This window comes from Dasypus novemcinctus, chromosome 11 (genome assembly GCF_030445035.2).
Source record: "Dasypus novemcinctus isolate mDasNov1 chromosome 11, mDasNov1.1.hap2, whole genome shotgun sequence".
NCBI lineage: Eukaryota > Metazoa > Chordata > Mammalia > Cingulata > Dasypodidae > Dasypus > Dasypus novemcinctus.
The window spans coordinates 16,510,798-16,523,291 of NC_080683.1; the positions used below are offsets into that span (position 1 = coordinate 16,510,798).

The 12,494-nt window shown below is 54.7% G+C and overlaps 1 protein-coding gene across 1 annotated transcript; it reads right to left on the bottom strand.

The window, feature by feature from the left end:
• Positions 1-394: 394 nt before the first annotated feature.
• Positions 395-7,691, bottom strand: NFKBIE (NFKB inhibitor epsilon). Its single transcript, XM_012523583.4, has 6 exons — positions 7,089-7,691; positions 4,725-4,827; positions 3,833-4,055; positions 2,785-2,873; positions 2,415-2,654; positions 395-1,003 (listed from the first exon to the last, which is right to left on the bottom strand). The coding sequence occupies exons 1-6, from the start codon at positions 7,454-7,456 to the stop codon at positions 938-940; spliced, it is 1,089 nt and encodes a 362-aa protein (XP_012379037.2). The 5' UTR covers positions 7,457-7,691; the 3' UTR covers positions 395-937.
• Positions 7,692-12,494: the final 4,803 nt, after the last annotated feature.

Here is a 12,494-nt window from a genome sequence, read left to right on the forward strand (position 1 = left end):
TCATTAGACTGCAAGACCCAAGTGGCCAAAGACCATGTCGGTTAATTCCATGTTCACCCCCTAGGCCAGACCTAGCAGGGCCTTCCAACACACGGAGTGAGAGAAAATAGAACCAAGTCCCTGCTCCCTTCTTGCCCACCCTTAACAGGGCCTCTACTTGAGGTTCCTCCGGATGGCATCCTCCAGAACAGCGGTGAGACCTCACGGCTTGCATTTTCTCATTCCTCATTCTCACCCTTTACCTCTATAAGCACCCTCCCTCTTACCTCACCCTCCCCACTCAGGAAGGCCTTTCCCTGCTCAAGGGACAATTTCCTTCCCTCTGGCTCTACCACAAAGTCACAGGGCAGGTCTGTCAAAAAATTCTCCACACATACACACACCAGAACAACTCTGAAGGGGAAAAACTTTAAGTTTCTGCTGTTTTAGTGTCATGTACTGAAACTTCCCCTTCCCCTGAGAAGGGCTCAATTCAAGGCCTTCTGTGTGAAGTCATTAGACAACAGTGTTAGAGTTCTCAACAGAAGTGAGATGGGACCCCTCAGGGTCCTGCTTGATCATATTTCAGCCTTTCTCCTCACTCAGGAGCGTCCATGGTTTTGCACTGATTGGCACTTGCAGGCTGACCCAACATGGGTAGAAGCAAGAGCCCCCATCATCTATGAGAGTGGCCAAGAGGCTTCACCCAGGATACCCTGGGGCTTTAAGGGATCTTCCAAGAATCTCTGTCCACCAGGGAAGCTCTTCCTTCCAGGCTTGCTCTCTCTCTTGTGATCCCTCCTCTCAGCTCAGGACTGTGCTTGCCCCAGGTTCTGTCCTCAGCAGCCCCCAGGACACCAGAAGAGCACAGTGCCTGGGTCCAAACCGTAGCAACTGTGGTCCAAGCTTCCAGATGGGAAGAGGAGGAGCCCCCAGGGCCCCAGACCCTGCCCTGGCTTCAGTCAGCACACAGCAGCGGCTTCCCCGAGATCTTCAGGTCATCAAAGGGCAAAAGAGGAAAGGGCTGAGAGAAAGAAAGGAGAGAAGCTTGGTCAGGGGCCATGGAACATGGAGAGGTAGAGGGGTTGGAGAAACCAGTCTCCCGATTAACCTCAAGAATAGTGGCCCCAATCGGCTTGGCAGAGCCTTGAGGCCTTAGGCAGGCCCTCATCCTTTAAGATATTGCAGACCTACTCTCCAATTCATTGGACTAGCCCAGGACAACTAGCAAGGAGGTGATGGGCAATGCCCATCCCAAGGAACAGAGTGTCTGCAACTGCAAGCAAGATAGTTCCATCATCTGCCCCGTGGGATCTAACCCCCTCTCAATTACAGGCAGAGTGGGCATCACCATCCCAGAATCCTCAAGATTGGGGAATGAACAATGCACAACGTAGACTTAGTATTAGTCTACTACAGACTTACTAGTCTAGCAATAGAAGAACTTTTATCATTGCTGTAAAGGCAGTGGCCACCACAGGTTCTGGGGGGAGGGAAAGGAAGGAAGAGGTGTAATATGGGGGCATTTTCGGGCCACTGAAATTGTCTTGCATGGTGCTGCGATGACAGATGGAAGCCATTATATATTTTGTCATAAAGTATAATATTGTGTGAGACCAAGTGTAAACTATAATGTAAGCTATATAGTCCACGGTTAGCAGCAATGCTTCAATATGGGTTCATCAATTATAACAAATGTACCACACTAATGAAGGAGGTTGTTAATGTGGGAAAGTGAGGGAGGGAGTATATGGGAATCCCCTATGTTTTTGATGTAACATTTATGTAATCTAAAGCTTCTTTAAAAATTTTTTCAAAATTAATAAAAAACCCTCAAACTAAAAAAAAAAAAAAAGATATTGCAGAAAATTGGAGCTATGAGGGGCCTTAAAGGTGGTCCAGTCCATGGGTCAGTTTTTTTTTTTAAGAGGGTGGGGTGGGAAGGCAGTAGAAAAGGGTGCTCAGAAAACGTTTTGAATATATTTTTAAATTGAACATTTAAAAATGGGAAAGAATGCACAGAAAAATCTGCCTTTCACCTCTCTTAACTAACTGGAAGTCCTGGTAAATCTGGGCCCACAGGCCTACTCTCACAATCTGCTGAAACAGATTGCTCCCCGGGGACATGGCCTCTCTGGTTTCCCACAGCTCCCCCCACCTCCTTGTCTTATCCTTGGCCTACTTCACTGACTCACTTTAGCTGCAGTGCCCTGTAGGTGCCCAAGTTTTGGCACCATGGTCCCACCTAAATAAGTAAACAGACTCAGAGAGGGTCAGAGGCTTGCCCAAGGTCACATAGCTGGTTAGTGGCTGGGCAGGAGATTAGACCCGGGGACTCTTCACATCAGGTCTGGCTCTTTCCACTAATTACAGCTCCTGTCTTGGCTATGGGTGTGGGAGATCCCAGAGAGCAGAACAGAGTGTATGGCTCTTACATCCTCAGCCAAGTCCTGGGGCGTCTCATCCTCCACATTCCGTAGCAGGGAGTCAGCACCTGCCTCACACAGAGTGGTTGAAATGCCCCTGAGGCCCCGGCCAGCCGCGAGGTGCAGGGGTGTGCACCCGTTGAGCATGCGGGCATCCACCCGGGCACCGGCCTGAAGCAGAAACTGCACCAGGGCCCGCTCCTGGGTTTCCACGGCCAGGTGCAGCGCCGTTTTCCCGCTGGTACCCTCCTGGAAAGGAAAAAGGCTGTCAGCCTCCGCCGGGGGACGCAGCCCGCAGGGCCTGGACCAGATGGGGGCGGGGCCTGGACGAGATGGGGGCGGGCCCTGGGACGAGCAGCGCCCTGATTGGCTGCCTCACCTGCGCGTCAATGTCGGCCCCGTTTTGCAGCAGCAGTTCCATCAGCGGCCGGTTCCTCTGCAGGGTGGCGATGTGGAGACAGGCCAGACCTAGGGTGGGGGTGGGCGCTGCTGATCTGCATCCACCAACTCCTCTCCCTTCTCTGCAGGGACCTCCCGACCCCTCAGTCCCAAGGGACCCACGGCTCACTCAAAGCCTCTGATCACAGGACTGTTAAAACGCAAACTCAAAAACCCCCTCAAAATTCTGAGAGGAAAGGAACTCAAAGTTTCCACATTTTCAGAGTCATGTTATTGAAACTTTCACGGGTCAGAGGTCAGGCTGCTGCGTGACACCCCCTCCCCCGCCCCCAACCCCAGCTAAAACTCTACCTCCTTCAAGGCCAGTCCAAAAGCCACCTTCTCTGAAGGCTTCTCTGAGACTCGCTTACACCCCAGCCCCTCCCCCAGACGCCACTTCCTCCTGTGTGCTCCTCTAGCTTTCTGGATCCCGCTCTGCTTAGTGTTAGAGCATTGGATTCATATAGATGTCCTCGCCTCCTTTGAGTATCTGTTCAAATGCCCCCAGCCGATGTGGCCTTCCTTTACCACTCTATTTAAAAATCACATCAACCCTCCCTCCCCCCACTTTTCAATTTCTCTTACTCTGCTCTTTTCTTGTAGCACTCACTGCCTTCTAATGTACTGCATAACTGACTTCTTAGACTTGTCTCTCTCAACCTTTTTCAGTTTTGTTCACAGATAGAAGCCCAGCTTTTGGGGTCCAAGACATAGGGGGCCTTCAGTACATTTTTGTTGAAGGGATTACTGAGGTCATCTGATCTCTATTAAACTGAGCATCTCAAGGGCAGATTTAACTCTCTACTTAGCATACAGTAGGTGCTTGGAAAATTTCTAATCCATTCATTCATTCAGCCAAGATGTGCTGCGTACCTATGTGCTCAGGGCTGGAAGTGCCTCAGTGAACAAGCCGTGAGCCTCCCCTCCCGGAGAGTGGGTCCCTTCTCCTGCCCCCTCCTTACGCCACAGGGCCCCTAAGCTGCCCGCACCTTGCCAGTTCTGCAGTTGAAGGTCCAGGGAGTGAGAGGGTCTTCTGCTTGGCTCCGGCTGTCCCTCTAGCAGGCAGCGGGCACAGGCCAAGTGTTGGCGCTGGCAGGCCACGTGCAGAGCTGTGTCACCGTGCCGGTCCTGGAGCATCCGGCTGGCCCCCTGCAGCACCAGTGCCTGAACGGCACCTGGCTGGTCCAGATGCACAGCCAGGTGAAGAGCTGTCTGTGGGCATAGGCAGAGGGTCAAAGGGCCACTGAGATGTGCTCCTGCCTCTGGGAACGTGCTGGGGTAAGCACAGGAATCCCCAGCTGCCAGCACCTTCTCTGAAGACAACTTATAAAGGCTACAGACCTGGTCTCCCGAGGAAACACTACCAAGCCCTTCCTTCCTTACTCCCTCCCCCAAGTGCTCGGAACCTCAGTTCTGGCAGTAGAGTGATAAAAGTGTCCCCCTCCTCATCTTGGGGCTCTTTAGCTGTCCCTCACCCTCTGAGACCCCTATTATCCCCAGGGGCCAGGCTTCAGGGAAGGGCCTGGAAGGGGGAGACAGAGGTACCAGACAGTCTCTACGTGGCAAACTCCTTCAAGGGTCCACTCAGGGTCCCCCCCTGTATGAAGCCCTCCCTGGCTGCTCCACACAGACACTGGATCCCAAGCAGCTGGTATGTGTCTCTATCCCATCAATGTATCAGGTGTTGACACGAGTCCCCTATTCCAGTCTGCGAGCACCTTGGGGGCACTGCTGTGTCTTACTTGTACCTGTGTCCTCCTCTAGGCCAGTGTCTGCTGTCTAGTTTCCTGCGTGAGTGGCCTGAGGAATCTTGCCTGGCTGTTGGGGATGGCTACCAGGGGAAATAAAGGTATCTGGGTACAGCCGTCCCTCTCCACCCACCTGGTAAAGGTTGTTCTGAATGTCCAGGACCTCCTGGGGCAGCAAAGCCAGGCAACAGAGCAGCACTTCTGGGGCCTCATGAATCACCGCCAGGTGGATCAGCCTGGGGAGGGCAGGGGCAGGGCTCGGAGTCAGAGCCCAGGCCAGAAAGGATAAGCTGGGGTCCTGGGGTTATAAGGAACACACAACCAGTAACTAGCCACCCGCAGGGGAGGTGCAGGAAGTGAGAGTTTGGACCAGGAAGTGAGGATTGGGGTGGGAAGCCAGGATCCTGGTAGTGGGAGCTCCATGTTGCCATCTCTGGCCTTCGGGAGAACCCTGCTGAAGGGCAGTGTGGGCAGGGTGCTGACAGGACAAGGGCCTTCCTTCCTATCCAGACTGCCCACACCCTACTCCCCTCTGCCCCAAGGGCCCCACCAGGCCCGCTGCAGCTCAAAGCCAAACTGAAAGCTGACTGAGTAGCCCAGAGGGGGTTTCCAGGCCTGAGCTCCCCACCTCCCCTCACCCCAATAGGGAGGACAGAAGGAGGAGGGTTATGGGGTCACTCCTACCCCAGCAACATGATGTTACACATTCCAAGGGAAAGAAAACAGCTCTTGGAGGAGGAGCAAGGAGAGAGCACAGCATCCTATTTTATGAGTCCAGAGGGCTAATCCTCAGCTAGCACAGACCAGGTGGGCCTTGCCCAGGGGCCCTGCACTCCCTGTCCACCGACCTCCGAGTGGAGGTCTGGGCAGTGCAGAAAGTGTGTGATTTTTGGGGGCCAAGAAGCTTGAACCGGGTGTGAAGGGGCAGCTGGGAGGGGAAGTTCCAGTCCTGGGGTTTCCCCACATCAGGTGAGAAAAACGAAAGCCAGAGTTCGAGGGTCTGGGCCGGGACAGCTAGCTTGGCTAAAAGGCCTGCCTGGGCTGGGGAAGGGGCTGCTCACGCAGGAGAGTGTTGGGTTTGGCGGCAGGCAAGGCCCAGGAGAGGCCCAGGAGAGAGTGACGGAGGGAGGAACCACGCTGGAAATCCCCTCGGCCAGGGCCCGCTCTCTGGGTCACATTCCTGGAGCCACCTCCCTCTCTCCCACACTCTCCCCTCCTCCTCCCACTTCCTCTTCCCAAGTCTATACCTCCCACAGCCCAGACACCTCGGAAGGAGGAAAGTGGCCCCTCCCCAGGCATCTCAGAGAGAGGAAAGTGCCCTCCCCTCTCTGGGGACCCCCTGGGAAGTCCTGCCTCCCCCAGGACACACTGAACCTGAACACCTGTCTCAAACTAGTAAAGGCCAGGGCCGAGAGGCTCAGAGGGGAAGCCAGGGTCAGAAGACCCCTCACTCTCTGGTTCAAAGGTCAGCCACAGGCATCCCCCATAGAGCCCCCAAAATCTTGGGGCTCTGGGTCTGAGGGCTGGTGATCCAGACACATAGCGTAAAAGGACCTGGGGTCACTGCTTCCCACCCACTGGATCAAAGGCCATCTGCACCAAAAGGCAGTCCGGGATTAGGACCCTGTACCTCCACAAAGCAGGGCAGGACACATACTCCTTGCCTCCCCTTCATCCCAGCAGCCCTGATCTGGGACCCCGGGTCCCCCCTGCTCCACTGGGTTTCTCATCCCAAATCCCAGCTCCCCCTTCCTCATCAGTGTCTCCTTTCTGAGGGTACGTCCTCAGCGGGCCAGGCCTTCTCACACATCTGCCTCTACCTCAGCTGGTCCCTGGCCCCATCCCCATCAAGCTCCTCCTGGGCCTGGGGTTGGAAATGTGAGGTGAGGGGGTCAGACAGGACAGTGAGGGGGACTGAGGGGCTCTGGAGGTAAAGGGTGTGAAGGAGCCCTCACTTCCCCATTCTCAACAGAGGAAGTAAGCTGGGGCAGCCAGCGGCCTCTGTCTGCTGGGGCAAGGGTGCCCCTGGCCTGGCTCTTTCCCCCTCCTCCCCGCCCAGCCAGGTCAGTCCTGTACCCCCAAGAGCTCCCCCAGCCTACCATCCCCCGGTGAATGGCAACCTGCAAGGGGCAGGCAGAAGTCCCGCATCCCAGATATTGAGCAAACGAGGATGCCCCCTCCCCCGCCAAGGGAAAAAAAAACCCACAACAACAACTGGACTGGTCAGGGGAATTTTCTCTTCCTACGGGTAGGTTCTTTGGTGGGTTGCCAGGACTCTGGCTGGGGTTCCAGCTTCCTGGGTAAGAGCCTTGCCGGCTCTGCTCATCCCCGAAAGGGAAGGCACGGGGATGGGGACGAGGCCAGGCCCTCCGGTCAGGGCCTGGCGAGAGCCCAGAAGCGGACTGAGTTCAGTTTGGAGTTTGGTGTCCGGCCCGCGGCGGTTCCCGGGGAGTCCCAGGGGAAGGGGTCCCGCCTCACCCTCGCCCCCCTTACTCACGTGTCCCCGTCCTCCGAGATGTAGGTGAGCGCTTCCAGCTGCTGAGGACTCAGCGCCCCCGCGGGGAGAAGCGGCGAGTCTGGGGTCGGGTCCTCGGCCTCGGGACCCCGCAGCAAGGGGAGGGGTTCGGTGAGCGAGGAGGAGCCATAGGTGGAGTCGGCCCGCTCCCCGTCCGCGTCTTCCTTCGCCCGCGGCTCCTCGGCGGTCCTCGGGGGCTGGGTCCGGGGCTGCTGGCCGCCGCCGTGCGAGGGCCCGGGGCCCGGCGCCGGGGCGGGCTCGGGCAGCGAGCGCAGGGAGCGCAGGGACTCGATGCCGGAGTCGTACTGGCCCTCGTCCGCCTCGTCTAGCCCCTTCCGCGCCTCCGACATGCTCGCGGCGCCGGCCCCCGCGGGCCGGGACCCTGCGCGCTCCGGCGCCCGGCTCCGCCGCGCCGCCTTTCCGGGTCCTCGCAGAGCGCGCGCCGCGTCCCGAGCGGCCTCCTGCCCTCCTGCGGGGCTGCACGGGGTGGGCGAGAGGCTCGGGCGGACGCGCGGCGCGGGTCGCGTCCACCGCCGCGGCGACTGAGAGCAGCCGGGCTGCCCGGCCGGGTCCTCGCGCGCTCCGCCCCTCGGACCCCACGGGGAGCCGCGCTCCCGGGGCCCCGCCCCTGCCCGCGCTTCCGGGTGGAGGCCCCGCCCCGACGGAATCCCCCTCGCCCCGCCCTCTGCGCCGGCTCGAGCCTGGGGTTACCCGGTCCTGACTCACTGGTTGGTTGATTCATTCGTTCGTTCATTCGTTCACTCACTCTTGTTCTTTCCCTTCTTCATTCCATTCACTAATTCCATGGACTCATTCTTTCCTTCCTTCACTTCATTAATTTCATTCATTCATTCGTGCGTGTTTAAGGAATATTCGTTTACTGTGGGGAGAGCAGGTGGGTGGCAGGGTGGGCAAACTTTGCTTCCTACCTCACTCTCATTTCTCTTCATTTCTCTTGCTTTCTCATCTTGCCCTATGAGTGCCCAGGAGTTTGGGTGGGGAAACACCATCACCACAACAAAATAATCTTTAAAGGAGCAGTTCCTCTTGGACCTTGGCTTGGGGTCTCTGTGTCAACTTCCCAGATGGCGTAGAAATGGACATGAGGAGGTGGGAAACGGACTTTGGCCCAGTGGTTAGGGCGTCCGTCTACCATATGGGAGGTCCGTGGTTCAAACCCCGGGCCTCCTTGACCCGTGTGGAGCTGGCCATGCGCAGTGCTGATGCGCACAAGGAGTGCCATGCCACGCAAGGGTGTCCCCCGCGTGGGGGAGCCCCACGCGCAAGGAGTGTGCCCGTGAGGAAAGCCGCCCAGCGTGAAAAGAAAGAGCAGCCTGCCCAGGAATGGCGCCGCCCACACTTCCCGTACCGCTGACGACAACAGAAGCGGACAAAGAAACAAGACGCAGCATATAGACACCAAGAACAGACAACCAGGGGAGGGGGGAAATTAAATAAATAAATAAATCTTTAAAAAAAAAAAAAAAAAAGAAATGGACATGAGGATGCGTTTTGGGAAAGTGGGTTTTCTTAGGTAGACTGGTGTCTAGAAAGCCGAGGTGCCGTGGGGTTTCTTCCGCAGGGGTAAAACGTTGGCCTCGGGTGGTTGCGGCATCTGGTTACCCCGAACGGTCAGGGAAGTTTAGTTCCTTGTGGCGGGGACAGGAAAGGAGGCCGCAGTCATACTGTCTCAGCCACAGCCGCAGTCCCAGCAAATCTTTCCTCCTTCCCTGCCTCTGCCGCCCCTCCTAAGCGAGCCCTTAGGAGAATCCCCACCCACATGGTAAGCCCCGAACCAGTGCCCCATGATTTAGCCTTTCCTCGTTCCTCCCCCACTCCACACACTAGTAATCTGGGGCCCAGCGATGCCCTTAGGCAGTTGTTCCCAACAGAACGTCCACCTTTTCCATCTCTGACATTGGGGGAGGGAGTCTGGGCTAAGCGTAGACAGCTACTAAGCAGCTTCCCCACTGCCCTCCCCCAGGCGAACTTGTTTTATTCATACATCCATTCTCCCATTTGACAAACATATGAGTTTCCCCTACGTGTCTGACATTGTTTTCTTTGCTGAAGGCAAAACCAAATATCACAGTAACACTAATAACCAACCACCACCAACAAAACATCCCATGGCGCCAATTTTCAAAAGGCTCCCTGGCAATTACAATATGGAGTGCTTGTGCTAAGACAAGAGGGAGAACAGGGTGCTCTGGGGGACACAGAGGGGTCCCTACCCAGTGGGGTAAGGGACAGGGAAGGTCCGTTCACACTGGGAATGGGAAAGGAGGACTAGGGAGAAGAGAAGGACCTAGTCTCTAAGGGGTGGTTGGAGAGACAAGATGTTTGGGGGGAGTGTGGACAGGAGATGACTGCTGTTCTCTGTCCCCATGGCAGGACAGAGAGGGGGCATGTGCAGAACCTGTGTGCAGCAGAAAGCACTGAGGAGCCAGGAGGGAGAACGTTCTTATCCCAACGTTTTGGGGTAGGAAAGCCCAAGGAAATTTTTTTTTTTTAAGATTTGTTTATTTATTTCTCTCCCCTTCCCCCCCACCCCCCACCCCAGTTGTCTGTTCTCTGTGTCTATTTGCTGCGTATTCTTTGTCCACTTCTGTTGTCAGCAGCACGGGAATCTGTTTCTTTTTGTTGCGTCATCTTGTTGTGTCAGCTCTCTGTGTGGGTGGCGCCATTCCTGGGCAGGCTGCACTTTCTTTCGTGCTGATCGGCTCTCCTTAAGGGGGCGCACTCCTTGTGCGTGGGGCTCCCCTACGCGGGGGACACCTCTGCATGGCAGGGCACTCCTGGCGCACATCAGCACTGAGCATGGGCCAGCTCCACACGGGTCAAGGAGACCCGGGGTTTGAACCGCGGACCTCCCATGTGGTAGACAGGCGCCCTAACCACCGGGCCAAGTCTGCTGCCTAGCCCAAGGAAATTGAGATAACCCTTTCCCTTTGGGCGAGGGTGATTTCAGATGTTCTCAGTCTCCTCCCCTGACATATTCCTCCCCTACCTGGAAAGGCTGGAACAAAAGTACAGCCATAGGGCTGATGGAAAGGTTTTGAAAATGGATGGTGGTGCTGACAGCACTGCATCATGAGTGTAATTCATGCCACTGAATCATGTACTTGAAAGTGGTTAAAATGGGAGCTTTTATGTTATACATCTGTTACCACAATAAAAATAATTTCAAAAGAAGTCATAAACTCTGGACCTGGACTGCCTCAGTTCGAAGTCTGGCATTATCACCCCTATTGTACAGTTAGGAAACAGGCCCAGAGCGGCAGGTCAGAAAGTGCAAAGCCAGTTTTCCCTGGCCTCAGTCCAAAGCTTTTAACTTTTCTTCAGTGAAACCCTCTTTCCTTTATCAATGGAGGGGGGTGCACCTGAGCCCTCTGCAAGGACACAAGAACTTAGGAGCGTAAGTGACCGCCTCTGTCTTCCACCCCGAGGCTGCATTTGAGGGACGCAGCCTGAGCCTGGGAGGTGCACGATGTGAGGCAGCCCTTTTTCTGGCCACATGAGGTCAGCATTGAGTCACCCACTGTCCCAGCACTAGAGCCAGCACTCTTGACACACAGCCACCCTAGAGATCTTCCAGCAAGGGGCAGAGACACCAGCACGGTGTCCTCTGGAAGATGAAGTGGGAACTTTGACTTCGCCTCCTCAGTCCTATTCTGCGTTGAGCCCAGGCCCCTCCGGTCCTCTTCTCTCAGCTGGTGCTGTCTGGTTCCCTCTGTTGTGGCCCCACTCCCCACCTCTGCCCACCCCGGTCTCGGGCTCATCCTCAGGAAAAAGGCCAGTTGCCATGGTAACCAGCTGGTCAGCCAGCTTCTTTCACGGCACCCTGCCTCCTACCCTCTTCTCCTTGCCCCTCCCTCCAGGGGTGTGCGAATGTAGAAAAGGGGTGGTCTTTTGTCTCCCTGGAGCTCCCAGGTTAGCCAGAAGAATTTGGGTTGTCCTAAGGCCCCTGAAGTGGAGACGGGAAGGCGGTGGGAGTGGGGGGAGGAGGATGATTATAACAACTACGTGGGAAGTGGAGGAGCCTATCTGGGTTGGGAAAGGCCAGGACTTCCCAAAAAGATATTGAAATGAGCCAGTAAGTGAGATTCCTCCTCTGCCACGATGTGTGCCTTGCCCGGAAAGGGGAAAGGAGGAAAGTAGAGCGTGTGTGTTGGGAGAGGCGGTAAAGGAGGGGGGCAGTGGTTCTTTCTCAGATGAGGGGCAGGATCACCCTAGACAGATGACTGGAAATGTACCTCTCCCTAAAGATCAGAAAAACAGGCTTTGCCTTATGCTAACTTCATATCCCCAAATATCCCCTTGGCCTCTTTTTTATTTTAAAGAGAAGTTGTACGTTTACAGAAAAATAATGCATAAAATACAAAGCTCCCATATTCTACCCTATTATTAACACCTTGCATTAGTGTGGTACCTTTGTCATAATTCACGAAAGCACGTTTTTATAATTGTACTATTAACTATGATCCATCATTTTCAATAGGGCTCACTGTTTGTGTCGTATGGTCCTATCTTGTTTTTTTTTTTTTTTAACGTTTTTACCCTAGTAACATAGGTACAACCTAGGTGTAGCTCTGTTAGTGCTAGCAGATGACCTTGAGTAAATTTCTCTCTGTCTTGGCTCCTCATGTGTAAATGGGGAGAACAGTGAATATGTGTCAAAGACCCTCACGTAGCACAGGACACACAGTTGCATTCCACAGGGACTGGTGCAAGCACAGATGGATCAGGCTTGGCCTTTATCACATTTTGTCATAATGACTGGTTTCCATGCCCCCCCCATTAGAATTTGTGCTCCTTGAAGGAAAGAACTTGTGCGTTTCATTTCTGAATAGGGCGCTCCGTAGGTACCTAATATATGTTTGCTGAATGGCTGTAGGCAGTTTCCTTCCTGCCTGTGTTAGGGGAGGTAGGTAAAGGAGTGTGGAATGGGTGGCATGTTGCAGTCTCCAGCCTGACCTGTGGTCTGTGACTTTGTCTCCTACATCCACAGAAGGTTAGACTCTTAGATAAAAGTGTCTAATCAACTTCTTTACTGCACAAAAGGAAATTAAGGCTCAGAGAGGTGAAGGCTCTTGCCCAAGGTCACGCAGCAGCAATGTAAGGGTAGCGCGTGGATTAAGAATTAGAACTTGGAATAAAAAAAAAAAAAAAAAAAAAAAAAAAAGTTAAAAAAAAAAAAAAAAAAAGAATTAGAACTTGGGTTTCCTGACCTCCAGCCTGGGGCATTGCACACACTTCATTACTTCTCTGGGACTGTTCTAGAGAAAGAAGACAGTTCAGTGAAGGCGGGTACTAATGTCCTCCCCTCTGCCCTCTCTCAGTCCTTTCTCAGATCTAGCTTCAATCCCTTTCCTTCCAACCTTTTCC